The sequence below is a fragment of the Anser cygnoides genome, chromosome 21, assembly GCF_040182565.1.
Source record: "Anser cygnoides isolate HZ-2024a breed goose chromosome 21, Taihu_goose_T2T_genome, whole genome shotgun sequence".
NCBI lineage: Eukaryota > Metazoa > Chordata > Aves > Anseriformes > Anatidae > Anser > Anser cygnoides.
Genome location: NC_089893.1, coordinates 9,391,118 through 9,410,550, shown reverse-complemented (window position 1 = coordinate 9,410,550; position 19,433 = coordinate 9,391,118). Strand labels below are relative to the sequence as shown.

The 19,433-nt window shown below is 51.1% G+C and overlaps 2 protein-coding genes and 1 long non-coding RNA gene across 13 annotated transcripts in view; 2 read left to right on the top strand and 1 right to left on the bottom strand.

Annotated features, from left to right (window-relative positions):
• The window catches only part of PKNOX2 (PBX/knotted 1 homeobox 2), an 87,748-nt gene extending 85,969 nt beyond the window's left edge, over positions 1-1,779 (top strand). For all 8 annotated transcript variants that reach the window (XM_048063255.2, XM_066981296.1, XM_066981298.1 and 5 more), the window contains one exon: positions 117-1,779. In XM_048063255.2, the coding sequence (XP_047919212.2) occupies positions 117-367 (251 nt within the window). In that variant the 3' untranslated portion in view covers positions 368-1,779. The remainder of the gene's footprint in view (positions 1-116) is intronic.
• A 957-nt stretch (positions 1,780-2,736) lies between these two features.
• Positions 2,737-17,873, bottom strand: FEZ1 (fasciculation and elongation protein zeta 1). Of its 4 annotated transcripts, none has more exons than XM_066981299.1 (10): positions 17,740-17,873; positions 14,609-14,903; positions 10,430-10,526; positions 9,069-9,206; positions 8,222-8,435; positions 6,264-6,538; positions 5,248-5,328; positions 4,767-4,842; positions 3,901-3,966; positions 2,737-2,910 (listed from the first exon to the last, which is right to left on the bottom strand). In XM_066981299.1, exons 1-10 carry the CDS (start codon positions 17,840-17,842, stop codon positions 2,894-2,896), a joined length of 1,362 nt encoding a protein of 453 aa, XP_066837400.1. In that variant the 5' UTR covers positions 17,843-17,873; the 3' UTR covers positions 2,737-2,893. The 4 variants fall into 4 exon arrangements, with proteins under 4 accessions (XP_066837400.1, XP_066837401.1, XP_066837402.1 ...); XM_066981300.1 differs by having other exon boundaries at positions 6,264-6,535; XM_066981301.1 differs by having other exon boundaries at positions 9,069-9,158.
• Positions 17,874-17,974: 101 nt separating this feature from the next.
• Positions 17,975-18,878, top strand: LOC136786726 (uncharacterized). Its single transcript, XR_010826211.1, has 2 exons — positions 17,975-18,384; positions 18,708-18,878. It is a non-coding gene; the product is annotated as an uncharacterized lncRNA (long non-coding RNA).
• The last annotated feature ends 555 nt before the right edge of the window (positions 18,879-19,433 follow it).

Genomic DNA, 19,433 nt, shown 5'->3' with positions numbered 1-19,433 from the left:
CTACAGAGTATTCTGCATAGATACAGCTTTCCACTTGTGTTATTCTAGGTTGATGCACTTTTTTTGTCCTTTTGATGTTGGCTGGGGAGTCCTTACATATATATTTTAAATTTCAGGCCCACTTGGCATGGACAACCTGCAGCCCCTGTCATCAGCCACAGCCACCATGGCCATGCAGCAAGCCATGCTGGCGGCCCATGATGACTCCCTAGACGGTACCGAGGAGGAGGAGGAAGATGAGGAGGAGGATGAGGACGAGATGGAAGAGGAGGAAGAGGAGGAGGAAGAGCTGGAGGAAGAGCCTGGTGGCCTCCCAGCTGCACCCGGCACTGACCTCGGCTTGGACCACAGTGACTCGCTGGAGTAGCTCCCCCTGCACCCTCCTCAAATCATTGATGGCACCAGAAACACCCCCCCTCCCAAATGGCAAAAAATGGCAAGAACAGCAACAAATTGGTGAGAAAAGAGCAAATTGGAGGCACTGACAGGTGCCCTATCTGCCTGTGGGAGCACGGGGGCCACCACACCAGCGCGTGGAAGTGAAGGACATGCGTTTACAAGGCACATATTGTGGCCGGACTTTTTGTTTTGTTTTGTTTTGTTTTGTTGGTTTTTTTTTTTCCAAGTTTTATCCTTGTTTTCCCCCTTTGCCCTTCGTTTTTGGTGAGGAAAGCATTTTTAGTGGAAGATGTTATGCCCACAATGCTTGGATGCCATAGGGTAACACGTTTTTTTCACTGTGGGCTGCTGCATCCTCTTGGATTTCTTGGTGCAAAAAAAAAAAAAAAAAAAAAAAAAAACCAGGACTGATGTTTTTTTGGGAAGGCTTCCCCAGAAAAGATCACTCACAGGCATAAATATCAGCAGGTGGGAAAAAATTGCTGAGTGCAAATTCTGCTTCAGATCAGATTTGAGGAAAGTTTCACACTCTTGACCCACTGGATTGCCCAAACCTCCAATGTCGTGGCCATTTGGTGACTCCATACGTGACTTTCTGGAAAAGGGAGAAAGCTCCCCTGAACTCTTTAATTTATGTGCTAAACACCCATCAAATCTGGAAAAAAAAAACAAAAAACACCCTTTTCCTTAAGGGCTGAGACTAGATGCAAAGTTGGGCAAAACCTGCCAGGAGAGAGACCTTGCCAGGGTGCTTTGGTACCAAAAAGGAAAAAATGGTTTAAAAAAAAAAAATCCACATACTTTCACCCAAAGTTGAACAGTGAACCCCAGGCTTTGCCCGGGAGGAAGGAAATTCAGTATGGTCGCTGAAAAGATGATTTCTCCCCAGTATCATCCACCTGCACAGGAAAACATTGGGTTTCTCACCCCCAAGTGTCCTGAATGAGGTGTCAGGGAGGGCAGCTCTACAAAAGCAATTCATTTGGAGACTTTTGAATGGTAGTAAAAGGGCAAATTTTGCCTTAAAATGTGAGACAAAAGCAGCCCAGGTGACACAGGGGCTCTTCTTTGTACCATGGGGGGGAAACAAAAGTTTTTTTCTGCAGGTTCTTCTCCATAACTGCGGGGTTTGTCCTTCTGTAGTAAGGAAGGATTTGGGCGGCTGCAACAATTGCCATTTTTGTCCTTCTTTTGGCTCTTGAGGAGTTGAGAAGAAACAGCAGCCACAGAAAAACAGCTGCAGCAACAAAGCGATGCAATGGGCAGAAAAGCCTATTTTTCGATACTGATCTGGCGTGAATGTAATCCATAATTTCATAAAGGATTCATTGTAATTTAGTATTAATTCATGTCCATTTATTATAAAGTACTAAGAGATGAGGTTTTGCAGCTGTATTTTATTGTCAGCTTCTTCTGGGGGGGGGGCTGTAGAGGAACCCCAAAATGGGTGAGTAACCCCCCCCCCCAAAACAGGCAATTCACTCAAATCCCAAATAGGTGAATCTCCCCCAAAATGGGTAACTTGCCCTAAGCCCACAAATGAGTGATGCAGCCCAAAAAGGATTCCTGCTTGCACAACAGTGATGCACCCCCCCTTTAGGGAAGTGAGGCTTCCCTAAAGAGCTCCAAAATGGAGTGGTTTGCCCTCAATGTGAACAATGCACCCCCCAGATGGGTGACTTTCCCCCAAAATGCATTATACTCCTCCAAATATGCAATATGCCCCCAAATGGATGTCCCAGCCCAAAATGGATGATGTTTCCATGAAATGTGTTATGCTTCCTCAAAATAAGCAATGTGCACCAAAATGACTGAATGATGTTCCCCAAAAAGGAGGGATGTTCCCCAAATTAGTGATTTTCCCCAAAGTGTTCTTCTCAAAAAATGAGTTACTCCCCCCCAAAAGAGTGATGTTCCCCAAAATGTGTGACTCTCAAAAGCAAGTGACGCTCCCATAAATGAGTGAAACTCCCCGTAGTGCCTTCCCCCCTGAATAAGACAAGTTGACTCAAAATGATGGCTGCACCCCCAAAATAGAACATGTTCTCCAAAAAAGAAAGTACCCCCAAACTAGTGACTCTCACCCAAAATGAGCAACACTCCCCAAATCTGATTGGTTCTCCCCAAAATGGAAGCTCCCACCTTCTTCCATGTCCTAACGAGCACCCAGCAGCTCACTAGCCAAAATGTGCATATTTTGCAAAATGCTGAATATTCATGAGCTTCACAGCAGTTTCCTCCTTGGCATTTTCTACAAAAAGCATGTTTTTCTATCTAAAAGCTGCAAAACACGGTGAGCGTTGTAGGCAGGGAAAGAAGATACTGGAGGACAGTTGCTTAATTAATGAAACAAATTATTTATTTCCCAGCTGTGCAAAGGCGGGGGGGGGGGGGGAGCGTGGGGCAGGGGGGCCGCAGGCGACCTGTTTTCCTTGTGTTTGGCCCCCATTTTGGGGGGGCGCCGGGGTGGGGGGAGCTCAAGGGCAGCGCCACATCAGGTTGGGCAGAGCACTGCAAAGAGAGAGGCCGTGGGCGTTTGCCAGTGCACGGGTGTGCACAAGGCTGCACTGGGCTGCATGATGATGCACAAGCAGACAGGGGTGCACAACGATGGACAGGCTTGCACCAGGAGACACAAGAGTGCACTAGCATGCAGAGATGCACAAGGGTTTGTAAAGGTGTACAGTGATGCATGAGCGTGCACCAGGTTGCATGAGGACACATAAGTATGCGCAAATGCATGGGGGTGCACAGGGGAGCCCAAGCATACTTAGGGGCTCACATGCACAAGTATGCACGAGAGTGCATGAGTGTGCACCAAGGATGCATGAGCATGGGTGCACTAGGATGCACAAGGGTACACAAGCATGCATGAGTGCTGCATGAGGTTGCACAGCGGCTGCAAATGGGATGCACAGGGGATGTGGGAGGAACATGAAAGGGATGCAGGAGGAATGCACAAGGCATGCACAAGAGGTGCATGAGGGGACACAGGGGATGTGCAAGGGGCAGATGACGGTGCAAAGGGTACATGGGATGTACAACAGATGCCTAGCAGATGGGATGAATGGGGATGCACAAGGGATAAAAAGGAGGGAGGCACAGGAGATGTTCATGAAGGTGCATGAAAGATGCAGAAGGACAACGTAAGGGTGCAAGGGGGATGAAGGAGAATGGACAACAAGGGTGCATGAGGATGCATAAGGCCTGCAGGCCTTAAGCATGCACACAGGATGCACAGGAGACGAGTAAGGGATGCATGGGGATACATGAGGGATGAGCAGGGCATGCAAAAAGGATGCACAAGAGATGCAGAAGGGAAGTGTGGTGGATGCACAGTGGCACAAGCATGCACAAAGGATACCTGGGAAATGCATGAGGGGTGCATAGGGGATGTGCGGGATACGCATGAGGGATGCTCAAGGGATGCACAAGGAGAAACAGGGAATGTGCGGGGGCTGTACGGAGGATGCACAGGGGATGTGCAGGGTCAGCAGGTACCTTTGAGGATGTAATCCGTCAGCAGTGTGGGCACCTTCTCGTTCCCCTCCTTCATAGCAAACAGGACTGCGAGGGGGAATAGTGCCGTGAGCCCAGCCCCTGTGCCCCTACATGCCCCTCCAAAATTCCCCCTCTCTGTCCCAAAAGTCACCAGAGACACGGACAGAGTCTCCCACAAAGCACCAAGCATGGCAGTATCCAAAATGAGCATTTTTCACTCCCAATCAGCCAGTCTGGGGTGATGCAGAATGGGTGTTTCACACCCAAATTCGCACTTTTGTAGGGTGTAAAAATGGGGGCTTGCTGCAGATCAGCTGTGCTGCAGTGATGCAAAATGGGTGATTGTACCCCAAATACGCCAGGGCACAACAATGCAAAATGGGCGATTTTACTCCAAATAGGCCATGTTGGGGGTTGCAAAGTGGGTCTGCCACTGTGGCTGGACCACAGTGATGCAAAAAACAGCTGTGCTCCAAATCAGCCGTGCTGGCACAAAGCAAAAGAGGTATTTTCACCCCAGATTGGTTTTGTGGATTGCATCCACAATGCTGCACATCAGACAACTGTGCCCCAAAATTGTCAATGCTGCATTGATGTAAAATGGTGATTGTGCCCCAAAGCAGCTGTACTGCCGTGATGCAAATGGGTGTTTTCCCCTCAAATCAGCTGTGTTGCAATGGTGTTACATGGCTGATTGCACCTCAAACCTCCTGCACTACAACGATGCAACCAAAACTGGCTGTGTTACAACAATGCAAAAATCACAGGTGCTGCAGCAATGTATATTTGTGCCCCAAATCGGCCGTCTTGCAGCAATGCAAAATGGCTGATTCTGATGCAAAATGACTGCCCAAGCGAGGACTCACTGTTGGTGAGCATCTGCAGGTCCTCAACGGAGGGGGGCGATCCCTTCTTCTCATAAGGAATCACTGTGTTCAGGTACTGCAAAACAGAAAAAATGACCACAGAAACATCTTCATGCCACAAAACTATAAATTTTTGTTTATCTCGATGATGCAAATTGCACCAAATTGGCATGAAAGCACAAATGCAAAGTATGTCTGCAACTTTCCTGCAATCACATTTAATTTGCAGACATTTGGGGGCTATTGAATTATTTGGATGCTGCAAAAACTGCCCAAACATAAAGGGAGGATTTTGTGGATGAAAAAAGATGATTTTGCAAGGTGGATTTGCAAAGCAGGGAGAAGTGTGTTGCAAAGCTGTAAGATTAAAGAATATTTTAAAAGGGGAAAATGGGGTTTGGGGGATGCAGGGAAATAGGGTGTGCAAGAGGGCAGGTGAAAGGGGACAGATCTGGGCGATGTGGCGGGAAAAAGGCAGCACCTGCTTCTCGTTGGTGGCAGGGCCGAAGGTCTGGCGCAGGCCGGAGTGCAGGATGCTGGAGATGCCCTCCATGCTGAAGCGCTGGGGACGCGTCACCCCGTCACCTCCCGGGCACCTGCACGCCTCCCTCGGCACCAGTGTCCCCGTCTCCCTGACCCACATCCCTGTCCCCACCATGGCCTTGTCCCATGCCCTGCTGTCCCCCCTCCCCTCTATGCCCGTGGCCCCCCGTCCCCACAACCACCTGCCCCCACATCCCATTTCCATGTGTCCTCTCCATGTCCCATGTCCCCCCATCCCAGCATTCCCATCCCACCCCTTCATGTTCCCTGTCCCATACGCATTGTCCACGTCTCCTGTCCCTCATCCCATCTGCCCAACCTCATGTCCCCCCATGCCGTCCCTAAGTTCCTACCTCCCCAATCCCATGTGCCCCCATTCCTTCCCACGTGCCCCCATTCCATGTCCCACCATCACATTCCCACGTCTCCTGGATTGTGTCCAACCATCCCATCCCATGTTCCCCTGTCCCCACCTCCCCAGTCCCCATATCCCCACATCCCATCCCCACATGCCCCTGACCCATGTCCCCCATCCTGTCCCATGTCATCCCCATTCCATGTGCCCTCATCCCAAGTCCCCCCATTCCACATCCCTGTCCCATTTTATATCTACATCCCATCCCATTCCTCATCCACCTACCCCCATGTCCCCACCTCCCCTTCTCCTATATCACCTTGTTCCATACCATGTCCCCATGTTCCCACCTTCCCCTGTATTCCTCTTATTCCAAGTATTTTATGTCCCCCATCCCATCCCATCCCCCCATCCTCACCGCACCCTGTCCCATGTCCCCACATCCCGTCCCATGTCCCCATGTTTCCCTGTCCCAACGTCCCCATATCCCATTCCGACATCCCCAGGATCCCATGGACCCCCTTCCCATCCCATGTCCTCCCGTTCCCACATTCCCCCGTCCCCCTGCGTCTCCCTCCCACGGCCGCCGCATCTCCCACCTTCCTGGGCATGTGTCCCCCGCGTTCGGGGCGCCCCCCCTGCAGGCTCAGCCCCCGGTCGCGGCGGCGACGCCGAGCAGCCTCCCGCTGCTCCCGCTGCTCCCCCTGCACCGCCAGCAGCGCCCCGATGAACGCCGTCTTCACCTCCTTCTCGAAGGCCAGCTCGTCCCGCCGCGCCAGCTGTGCCACCAGCTCCGCCGACAGCGCCCGGCTCGCCGCCTCCGCCCGCCCTGCCGCCGCCACCAGCTCCCCGGCTGAGAGCTGCTCCAGCCCTGCTGCCGGCGGGGCGGTTAGAGACGGGACACGCATTGCACGACTGCAAAATGCACTGCACCATTAGTGACATGCACTCTGCAATTACTGGGCCGCCCAGTGCAAATGGTAAGATGTCCAGCGCAATTAGTGCAATGCACGGTGCGATACAGCAATGACCAGCGCAATTAGTGCAATGCCCAGTGCAATTCGGCAATGCCAGTGCAGTTAGTGCAATGCATGGTGCGATACAGCAATGTCCAGTGCAATTAGTGCAATGCATGGTGCGATTTGGCAATGCCCAGTGCAGTTAAGTGCAATGCATGGTGCAATACAGCGATGTCTAGTGCAATTAGTGCAATGCACGGTGCGATTCAGCAATGCCCAGTGCAGTTAGTGCAATGCACGGTGCGATACAGCAATGTCTAGTGCAGTTAGTGCAATGCACGGTGTGATACAGCAATGTCTAGTGCAGTAAGTGCAATGCACGGTGCGATACAGCAATGTCTAGTGCAACTAGTGCAATGCACGGTGCAATTCGGCAATGCCCCGTGCAGTTGTTGGTATGCTTGTTGCAATTAGTGCAATGCACAGAGTCAGTGATATCCCTGGTGCAATCAGTGAAAGGCATAGTGCATTAGTGAAACACATGGTGCAATTAGTGACAAGCATTATTTGAACATACACGACATTTAGTAAAATTCCACAGAGGCAATTAATGAAATGCACAGTGCAATTAGTGAAATGCACATTGAAACTTTTTTAATGTGTTGTGATTATGAAGATGCACAGTGCATTTATTGGAACACCCAACACTGTCATAGTACAATTATTGAAATGCCCAGTGTCATAAATTAAATGCCCAGAGCAATTACAGAGTTGCTTGGTGCAATTACTGACATGCATGGTGCAATAAATGAAATGTACTATGTGCAATTAGGGGAGTACACAGTGCAATTAGCAAAATGCCCGATGAGATTAATGAAACTCTCCATGCAGTTAGTGAAATGCATGCATGGTGCTTTAAGGGGGAAAAAACCTAGTGCAATTACTGAAAAGCACCAAAAAGTTTTCCACACATTATGGATGGTGCACAGTGCATTTAGTGGCACGGTGCATTCAGGGAGGTGCACAAAACATTCAGTAAAATGCACAGTGAAATCAGGAAAATGCACCATCCACGGATCAGAGAAGAGTCTGCTGCATGCAGTCACATGCATTGTGTCATGAGGAAAGTGCAGTTACTGAAATGCAGGATGCAAGAGCGCAGGACACATAAGACATTTTTGCAAAATACACAGGTTATTTAATGAACTGCATGGTATGTTTAGCAAAATGCTTGGTATACATGGAGAAAAGATGGTGATAACAGTGCAAGGTATAGCACATTTAATGAATGGCACAGTGTTTTGCAAAATGTTTTAGAGAAATGCACTACATGCATTTAGCAAAAGGCATTTAGTACAATGCACAATGCAGGAGATACTCTGCAAAATGTGTGGTGTGCTTGGTGACACACAGGGTGCACTTAATGCAACACTAAAAGCAAGATCTCCGTGGGCTTATTTTTTTATAAGAGCCCCCTCCTGACCAAACAGTGCTTAAACACTGGGTCCAGCCAGCCCTGAAACCTGGAGAGATTTGTTTGCCCAATTTGGTGGGAATTTCCCCCAAAAAGGGACTGGCCTGGGTCTTGCTGGCCGTACCTTCATGCGAGCAGTTGTTGTTGAAGGTGGGGGAGAAAGTGTGCAGCTCACGCAGGAGGATGGGCTCCATGCCCCCACCACCACTATCACCCTCTGCATCAGCCTCAGCTTCCTCCTCCTCCTCCTCTTCCTCCTCCTCCTCATCTTCATCACCGTCAGGGTCAGCCTCAGGGTCAGGCGAACTCTGCATCAGCTCCTCCAGCTCCTCGATGACCTGTGGGGCATTGTGCCCTCCAGTTGCACTTTGCACCCCACCTCATCCCATACCTGCACCCTGCACTTGTCCTGCACCTGCACCCTGCTGCCTGCGCCCTCCACCTGCACCGCACCATGCTGCGCCATCTCACGTCTGCACCACGAATCCTGCAGCTGCATCCCTTACCTACACCTGCATCCCGCTCCCTACACCCTACGTTGCATCCTCCATCCTGCACCCCGTACTTGTCCCCACACCCTCCATCTGCCCCCCAGTCCAAACCTGCACCTTGCGCACTACATGGGTATCCTGCACCTGCACTGTGCTGCCCATTCACATCTTGTATGTGCACCCTACATCCCCATCTGCGCCCAAACCCCACACCCCACTTCAGCACCCCCATTTCCAGCTCTGCATCCCACACATCCCATCTGTACGTCTGCATATGGCTTCCCCCTTGCAACCCACGTCTGTGTCCTGCACCCCTGCCCACAGAGAGGGGACAGCATTCCAAAATGATGGGATTTGGCCTTTTTTGCACTTTGAGCATACAGCCATGGGGCTGGGGTGGGCTGAGGCTGTCCTGGGGGATGCGAGCCCAGTGTTATGGGCACACTTGGATGTTTGGGTACCCACAGGGGCTGAGGGTACCTGCTCAGCCGTCAGCAGTGGCTCCTCATTGATGCCTGAGTCATGCTCGCTCCTCTCAGCAAGCTCCTCCTCCTCTTCCTTCTCACAAAGCTGCAGGAGACACAAGCTGGGTGGCCCCGGTGGCACCACGGACACCGCCTGGTGCAGGCACAGACACAGACATGGCCCCCACAGCTCATGGGGAGAGCTGCCAGGGAGCCACAGCTCTGGGGACGCGCTACCTGCAGGGTCTGCATTGGGGAGATATTGGATGGAGACAACGGATGGGGAGATGCTGGATGGGGAGGTAGGACAGGGAGACATTGGATGGGAGACACTGGATCAGGGTGTTGGATGGAGACGTTGCCTTAGGAGATGTTAGATGGAAACCTCGTTTGAGAATACTGGATGGGGACACCAGACAGCCGTGTGTTGGATGGAAATGTTGGACAGAAATGCTGGGTGGGGATGTTGGACAGGGAGATGATGTTGGACAGGGACTTCATATGGTGATGCTGGGTGAAAATGATGGATGGGGACAAGTTTGACGAAGATACAGCACGTAGAGATGTTGCATGGAGACATTGGATGGGGAGATGATAGGGAGATATTGGAGGGGAATGGAAGAAGCCAATGGATGTGGACACTGGATGGGGAGACATTGGATGGAGACATTGGACTGAGAGAAGCAGAGGGATGTCGGAAAAAGACGTTGGATGGAGAGATAACGAACACATCTGAAGGGGAGATGTTGGACGTGGGATGGAAACGTTAAATGGGGAGAGGCTGGATGGAGATGTTGGATGGGGACATTAGGCAGGGAGATGTCGGAGAGGGATGCTGGATAGGGGGGTGAACAACGAAGATGTTGGATGGGGAGACATCTTTTTTACTATCTTTCAAAGGTTATTTTGCTATTTTTTTAGCAGAAAATAAACCAAGAAATGGACTTTCTCCCACCTTCTCTAGTGACAGGTTGTGTGACATCCAAATGGGCTTAATTCAGTGGGTTTGGGGACATTTTTACTGCCCTCCCACAATCCCAAACACAGCTACTCACAGCACAAACTCACTACAAAGAAGTAAATGCTATTTTCTCCCTCCAAAATACACCACCTTACCCCCAGCTTAGGGACAGATTGGCAGGGACCAGGTTGCCAAACCAAGCACTTAATCTTGACCGTTTTAGTGCAGTTGTCATTGGTACTGCATGAAAGAACAGCCCCCCCAGATACACCATTTCTGGGTGGTCTGAAGCACCCTGTCTCAGCTCCTTCCCTGATGGTTGCTAAGCCTTGGGGCTGATTGACAACTGTCAATCATCACTGGGGCTCACGTGGGGACAGGAGGGTTTTAGGGTGTTAAGAGTGCCACAGCCATACCTGGGGGTCGGTGCCATCGGGGGCCTCAGCTTCAGGGTGCAGCCAGGGTCGGGGGGAGTCCCGGGGGGCGAAGCCATCAGTGAGGGCGTCCCAGACCCTGCAGGGAGGTGGGTGGTGAGCGGCAATTGCCAAAATGGCCCAAAATGCCCCAAAGAAGCACTGCGTCCCAGACAGCCATCCTGAAATGCCATGACGAAATGCCTCAAATGCAGCCCCAGAACACCCAGAAATGCCCCAAAATGATGCCTGGAAACAACCTGAAACGTCACTCAGATGCACAAAACATCCCAAAGCACCCAAAATGCTGCCTCAGAACACCCTAAAACATCCCAAAATATCATTCTGGAATACTGCCCTGAAATATCCCAAAGTACCCCAACACTTGTGATGCCCCCAAGACACTATTTTGTAACTTTACCCCCAAAAGGCCACAGCAATGCTCCGAATGATCCTAAACGCCCCAAAACGCCATCCTAAATCACTCCTAAATATCCCCAAATACCACCCCAAAACATTGCCCTGATGCCCTGAAATGTCCCCCCAAAAAATTGGAAGTCCCTAAAGCCCCAGAAATGCTCCAAAATGCTGCACTAGAACACTGCCTCAAAGCCCTGAGATGTCCCAAGACACTCTGAAAAGCCCCAAAGGATCTCAAAATGCTGCTCTGGAACACCCCAAAATGCTCCACAGAGACACTGCCCAAAATGCTCCAAAATACCATGAAATGCCTCAAAATGCATCAACCCAACCCCACCCAAATGCACCGAAATGTCCCAAAATGTCATTCTGAAACATTACGCCCAAATGCCCCCAAAAGCAACATACTCCAAAACGGCCCAAAGTGCCACCCTGCAATGCTCCCAAACACCACCCCGAAACAACCATAAATATTCTCAAATGCCCCAAAATGTTCCAATACACAACCTTTGAACACCCAGAAATTTCACAAAATGCTGTTCCGAAACACTGCCCTGAAACGCTCCAAAATGCCCCAAAATGCTGCAGCAGAACATCTTTGTATATCTTAAAATTCTATCTCTTAACAGCATCCCAAAGCACTCTCAAGTGCCCCAGCATACTGCCCTGACACCCCGAAACACCCCAAAATGCCACTCTTAAAAGAATCAAAAAATGATGTCCTGAAATGTTGCCCTAAAACTAAGATGATTTCTAGAATGCCTCAGAAATCTGTTCTGGAAGCACCAAAACACTGTTCTGAAACAACCCAAAATGCCACTGCTCTGCTCCAGAACATCTCCAACTGCCCCAAAAGACAACGATAGAAACGCAACACCCCGAAAAGCTTCTGCAACGTCCAAAATGCTTCAAAACTCCCCCAAAATGCTGTCCTGCATCATGCTGAAATGCCTCAAAATGCAGCCACAACACCCCATAGTGCCCCAAAATGCCCTTTTGAAGCACCCCAAACTGTCACCCTGAAAAAAAAACTAAATCACCTCCAAAACTGCCCTGAAATCCCCCCAAAATTGGACCTGGAACACCCAAAGACACTGCTCTGAAATAACCCAAAACTGCACCAAGTGACAGCAAAACTGTCCAGATTCACTGCCCTGATGCCCTGAAACCCTCCAAAACTGCCCTGGAACACCCCAAAACACAGCTGTGATACCCTGAAAACAAACAAACAAACAAACAAAAAAACCTCAAAGCCTCCCAAAATACACTGATTTGCTGCCCCAGAACGCAGCAGTGAAATGCCTGGAGCCACCCCGCAAAACAGCCCTGGAATGGAACACCCCAAAATTCATCTAACACTCCAAAATGAATTGAAACAGACAAAAAAAAATCTAGAAAAAAATATACGAAACATGGCCCTGAACATACCGCAAGTCACTCCACAAAACTGCCCTAAACACCCCAAACCACGGCCTTTATGCAGCAGCTGCCCGGAGCCCCCGGCCACCTCTTCTGCACCACTAACGTGTGCGCCCCACATTCCCCCGCAGGGCTGGACCGATTTGGCCCTATTTCACCAAAACAAAGGGTGCACGGGGAAAAGGAGAGGGAAGGTAGAGGGGAGAAAAAGGGAAAACGAAGAAAAGAGAAAAAAAAGATATATGAGGTAAAAAGGAGGAAAAGGCAGAAAAATGGAAAGGACAATGGGAATAAAAGACGGGAAATGGAAAGAAATGAGAAAAGAGGCAAAAAAGGGGAAAATGGCAAAGTAGAGAAAAGTGGGAAGAAAGGAAAATTGGGAAAATGGAGAATGAGGTTAGACAGTGGAAGGAGGAAAATGGGAAAAAGAAGGAGAAAAGGGATAAAAGGGAAAAATGGGGGGAAGGGAATTGAGGAAAATGAAAATGTAAGAAAAAAAGTGAGTACGTGGAAAAGGGCAAATGGATAAAAAGGCATGAAATGGGGATTAAGTGAAAAAAAATAGGGAAAACTGGATATGGGAGAAGAGGGGAAAAAGAGCTGAAAAGTGGCAACATGGGGAAAAAGGTAAAAAATGGGGAAAAAGGCAAGGTTAGAACACCAACCCCCATGCATTTTCCCAGGTCTTGACACCTCCCCCCCTAAATTTAGGCAAAACCAGCCATTTTCCCACCACGACAAACTGCAGTTTTAGTCCATTCCATCCAACACAGTGCCACATCCACACACATCCCAATTCCCCCTAAACCATCCCAAAACAGCTCGCCCCTCCCCAAATGCCCCCAGCCCCCAACCAACGACAAAAACATCCATCTTGGGAACTCATCTCATCCCCCTCCTTGCCTGACCTTAATTTTCCCCTTATTCATATATTTCACAAATCAATACACAAAAATGCACATTAAAAAAATATATATTCCCAGTTTTAGCAAAAATGCAACAAATAAGGAAAAAGCAAGTGATTATTCCCCAAATCTGCTTTTTTTTTCTGCTTTTAAAGGGACAGCACCTTGCAGAACCAGGCAAGCAATGGAAGGAGATTTCTGGGTTAATTATGGCAATAATTGGTTAATAATTAGTGGGAAATGGTGCCTTTAAGGCCACAGCCCATCCCCCACCCACGCACACAGGGCTCATTCAAGAGTGGGGAAAAAAAAGCCTGTTTTGCCCAAACTGACCCAAAACGACACAATAAGCAGCACAAAGCAGCACCGTGGGCCGGCTGCCGGCGACAGCGCGGCGCTCCCGGCACCAGGCCAAAACGCATTTTTTCTCTGAAAAACTACTGATTTTTCTCTGAAAAAAAAAAAAAAAAAGAAAAGAAAAGAAAGAGATTTGGGAGCTTTGGGGTTGAAAACAACCACTTCGCTTGCTGAAAAATCAGCATTAGGAACTGCAGCCTGGGGAATAATCCCAATTAAACACACACAAAAAATCCACTAGAAAGGCGTTTATAGACAAACACCACTAAAAAAAAAAAAGGCAAATTCTGCCCCCAAACGGCATTTTTGCAACAACAAAAAAAGGTTTTTACGGAAAATTAAGATTTCAGTGCAAATGCCACCGGTTTTGGCCAAATAGGCAAGGCTGGGCAGATTTTGCCCCAGATTCCCAGACTGGCTGCCCCGCCTTGGTGCACTGCTTGCATGTTGAAAGGAGGAGGCTGAGCCCTACTCACACCTTACTCTAAGTTTACACTTACCCACCCCCTGCTGCACTCACAAAGCCTGGGCCTGCTGTGGCCCATTGCAATGCCATATGGGGCACCCTGCTGTATGTACTCATAGGATACTACACAGCTACTCCAAGGTGTTGCATGATCATGCTGCAATGCAGTGGTGTGACTTGCATGCAGAGGGCATCTTGTGAGCATGCAAGGAGTGCATAGGCCCCAGTGGTGCCTTACTCATAGGATACAATGTTGTTACTCTGATGTACTGCATTAACCATGCTGCAGTGGTGGAGGCTGGTTTGTGTGCTGGGGCAGCATGTGTGCATCTCATAACGTTGCAAGGAGGCATGCAGGCCCAACAGTGCCCTACTCATAGGATACTACACAGCTACTCCACGCTACTGCACAGCTTTGCCATGATGTGAGGGGTTGGGCTGCATGTGGAAGAAGCCTCTCAAGGGTTCAAGAAGGCACACAGGCCCCAAGGGGGCTTACTCACAGGTTACTACACCATTACTTCGGCACACTGCATGACCATGCTGCAATGCAGGGAGCCAGACTCCACAGGGGTGCGGAGGCAGGCATCCCCGGGAGGAAGGGGCCTTACTCACTCCTCGTCCTGGAGGCGTTCCTCCTCCTCCTGCGCCTGCAGGCGGCCCCGCACAGGGGCCAGGCCCTCGGTGGCGGCGTCGTAGTTGCGGAAGCAGACAGTGAGCTTCTCATCGAACTCCTGCACCAGGTCCTCCATCGACTTGAAGCTCATCATCTCAGCTGAGAAGCTCTCCAGCTCAGCCAGCGCTGGGTCCGCAGTGCGCCGGGGGGTTCCCCCATCGTCCCCAGGCCCCTCCTCGAACTCCTCCTCCAGGCTTACCAGGGGTGCCTCCATCCTCCTTGCCCCCGCCTTAGCTGTGGGGAGAGGGCACCTGTGAGGCTCCTGCTGCTCAGGGTCACGCCAGCTGGGCTCCCAATTGCCTTTGCTTGCACTTTGCTGGCTGTAATCCCAGTACAGGGCTAGTAGTGTCCCAGGGGTAACAGCAGCATCCCTACAGCATCTTACTACTGTCTTCATAGCATCTTAGTAGTGCTATAGTAATATGCTGATTGTCTCTAAGTACTATCCCAACATAATTAGTAGCAAAGTATTTTAAAAGCCCCCAGAGTATCTTACTGCTACCCTGACAGTAAGTCAACAGTATCACATCACCAGCTTTATTACTGAACTTTTAGTATCTCAGTAGTATCCTCCTACTATATCACTAGTACCTTAGTAGTGGCATCAAAGTATCATACTAGTTATCAGCAATGTTCTGACAGTATCCTAAGCTCGTGTTGCCCCGATAGTATGCCAGAAGCACCTTACCACTACTTTTTCTCATTCCCTAGTAGTATCTCAGAAGTATCCCCCCTAGTAGCATCCTGACAGCATCCTAGTAAAAACTGAGTTCTGTACTGAAAGCACCTTATCAGTGTTGTGACAGTATCATAGCAGTACCCTGATTCTATGTCAGGAGCATCCTGACAGCATCCTGGTCATATCTTAATAGTGTCCTGAAATATCACAGTAGTACCTGATAGGATCCTAACAGTATATGGCTGGTATGTTAGCAGTATCCTGATAGTATCTCAGTAGTGCAATGTAAAATCCAGATACCTATTATTTTAGTGCTTTCTTGTGAATATTCTACTGATATCTCAGTAGTACCTTCACAGTGTCTTATCAACGTGCTGAAAGCATTTTTGTAGAGTTCCAATAATATCCTAGTAATATCTTAGTAGTGCCCTGACAGAATCTCAGTAGTATCCTGATAGGATTCTAGCAATAAATTACTAGTAGAGTCCTGAAAGTATCGTGGTGGTACTTTATAAGGTCCTGATAATCTTACTAGTGTGTCCACTGTATCTCAGTAAGATCCTGGTAGTATCCTGAGAATGTCCTAGTCCTGCCATATTATTACACCAAAAGCATCTTAACGCTATCATTTGTAATATCTTGAGAGTACCCTGAAGGTATGTTAGCACTACCCCAGTGGCACCTTCCTAATGCCCCAATAGTATTGCACTATCATCGCAGGAAAGATCCTGGTAATAATTCAGCAGTGTTCTGACAGCATCCTGGTTGTGCCCTACTCCATACAGCACCTCACTGGTGCTCTCACAGTACCTAGATAGCCTCCACATAGTATCCTGCCAGTACCTTAGTGCCATCCAGGAAGTACCCTAACGCTATCTTCACTGTATCCTAATGGCATTTTAGTAAACCCCTGACAGCATCTTAGTAGCATCCCATAAGTACCCTATAGGCACACACCCCTGTGCATGCGCGCACCCCCACGTCTGGAGGGGGGCACACCTGCACAGGGGCATATGCACATGAGGGTGCACCTGTGCACTGTGCATACATGTGCTGCATGCATTTTGGGGGGTGCATGAGTGTCAGGGTGCACATGTGCAAGGGGTACATGCACACACAGATGTAAGTGAGCCCTGTGCACATATGCACACACCTCCACGCACACGTGTCCCCATGCATGCACACACACACACCGCTGCATGCATTCACCAGGGACATGCACACCCCATGGGTGATGTTGTGCCTCAGACGTGTGCACTGAGCAGGTACCCCCTGTGCCTGCCTGCAGCTCTGCACACATGCAGCCCCGAGCATGCAGGCACAGTGCGCACATACAGGCATGGGGCGCACCCTTACGGGTGTGTGTGCGTGAAGGTGCATGCGTGCACAGTGCACATGCTGCATGCATGCTCGGGAGTACGTGCAAAGCGTGTTTGCACGCACAGGGGTGTGAGCACACACTGCACACACACGCGCCTTCCTGTGTGTGCACCACTGTACATGGATGCACTGCTGTACATGCAAGCGCTGCTGTACATGCATGCAGCCCCATCCCACGCACTGCACGTGTGCCCCGTGCACCCTTCACATCCACCCCCTTGTCTGCCCCCACCCCGAGCTCCCCGTTGCATGCACACGCCTGCACTCGTGCACTGCGCATGCACGCCCCCTGCCAGCAACCCCCCCCATACGTGCAGCTCTGTGCATGCGCCCCCTGCACGCACCACCCCCGATGCACCCCAAAACGCCTCCACAGCCCCAAATCACCTCCCCGTGCTTCGTGCCCCCCCTCCCCGCGCAGGGCGTGCGCAGCGCCCGGTGCACCACCCCTGCACGGATGCTGATGCGCACCGGGCACCCCCGGGGCACGCAGCGCCCTGGTGCCCCCCACCCCCGCGAAGAAGCCCCCCCTCCCACAACGCACCACGGCCCGACGCCCCCCCGGGCTGCACCCCCCCACACCTCGTGCACGGCCCCGCAACGCCCAACGCACCCCCCAGCCCCGGGGGTGGGGGCGTAGGAAAGGGGGCACCCCCCCATGCACCGCTGCGGTGCGAGCAGCGCCCCCCCCCCCCCCCCCCCCCGCGAGCTCGCCCCTCGATTCTCCCCCCCCAACCCCTCCCCGCAACGTTGCGCCCCGCAACGCACGCCTGCCCCCCGGGTGGGGTGGGGGGCGCAAAGCACCGAGCCGCACCCCAAAAGCAACCCCTCCCCCCTCCCCGCGCTTCCACGCAATGTCAACGCCCCGTGCGCCCCCCCACCGCGGTCACCCCCCCGGCCGCACCCCAAATCCCCCCCCCGGCCCGTGCGGCCCCATGAAGCCCGCACTGCCCGCAGCGCACCCCGGGGGGGGAGGGGGGGGTGCTCTGTGCCCCCCGTCCCCGCACCCACCTGCGGCCCCGCATCCTCCGCGCTCCGGGGGGGGTCTGGGGGGGGGGGCGGGGGACGAGCTGCGCACGCGCCGATCCGGGAGGGGGGGTGGGGGTGACGTCATCAGCAGCGTAGCCGCCCGCCCGCCCCCCGGGGAAGGGCAAGGGGAGGGGGAGCGGGGCCAGCAGAGCCCCGGCTGCATCCCCCCCCCCCGGCTTCCTCCCCCTCATCCTCACCTTCATCCTCACCCCCCCCGGCTTCATCTTCTTCCTCCTCCCCCTCCTCGCAGCCGCAGCAGAGGTCCCCAGCCTTTTGGGGGGTCGTGCACCCCCACCAACACGCGATTTTCGCCCCCCCCCCCCATATATACATTTATTTATTCATGCTCTTGCCCAAGCGTATGCATACATTGCAGCCATTATGAAAGCAGACCCAAAAAAAAAAAAGGTATAAAAACCGACGAGACAAAGAGGAAATAACGTCTTAAAAAATTCTCAGTGGTACAACCCGCCCCTTTGTCCTCAAAAATATCCCCCGAAAATATCCGGTTCTGCAAAGCGGCCGCATCCTCATCCCTTACAACCTTGGCTCAGCGGGTGGTGGTGCAGCAATTCCCGCACCCGCTCCGAGGTCCGATGCTGGCCGCAATGGCTGGCGGCAGCAAAGGTGGGTCCCAAGGGGGGCCGCGCGCCGTCGCTGTGCTTGCTGCATCCCGATACTCGTTTTCCAATCCCCTCCAGCAATTTTGCGGTGGTTTTTGTCAGAATTCAGCTGGAAATTTCCATCCTCCCTGCTGTCGACCGATCGGTCTTGCGAACTATTGTGAAGGTCTTGTGGTTTTGTTTGTTTTAAAAAATGGGTTCAAAACGCACTGAAAACGGAAGATTTTTAATGGGTTAGAAAATTCGGTTGCCAAGGTTTTAAGGCTATGGATGTGAGAGCTTGTGTAGATGACACATCACGCTCATGACAGCTGCTTGTCCTCGCAGAAGAGCTCAGCACACCAGGAGCACTGGCCTTTTGGGGAAGAAAAGCTGCATTTTCCAGTTCAACAGCTCTTTGAAGCACTTTGCCATGAGAAAACCAGCAAACCTCTGGGTGGTACAATGGATTTCCATTTTCCTTTCTCATTTCATGATTAAAGCATTGTGAAAATCTGACTATGTAAAGGACTTGGTGCATTTTATTTTTTCTGTTCTGTTCCGTTCGGTTCCATTCTATCCTATCCTATCCTATCCTATCCTATCCTATCCTATCCTATCCTATCCTATCCTATCCTATCCTATCCTATCCTATCCTATCCTATCCTATCCTATCCTATCCTATCCTATCCTATCCTATCCTATCCTGCCCTGTCCTGCCCTGCCCTGCCCTGTCCTATTCACTTTATTTTATGAAGTTAACCACATCCGTGACATCCCCTGGGAACTTCTAGCTCCAAGACCTTTGCTGCGCTAGCTTGTCCAGGGCTGGGGGTGACTTCTCGCTGTGTCCCTGTCCCTGTAACCTCACCCTAGCACGTTTTTTAATTCTGGTCACAGCAGCCACTCCACCAGCAGTTACACTGACAGAGTTTTGCTGTGAAACACTGTTTTGTTAAAGAAATCATTTACTGTTGAGAACCAGTCCTCTCCCCAGGTCTTTCCTTCACTGGCCCACCAGAGCCCTTCTTCGAGCACTTTGCTGTTGAAGCAGAACCCAGCAAATGCCACCAG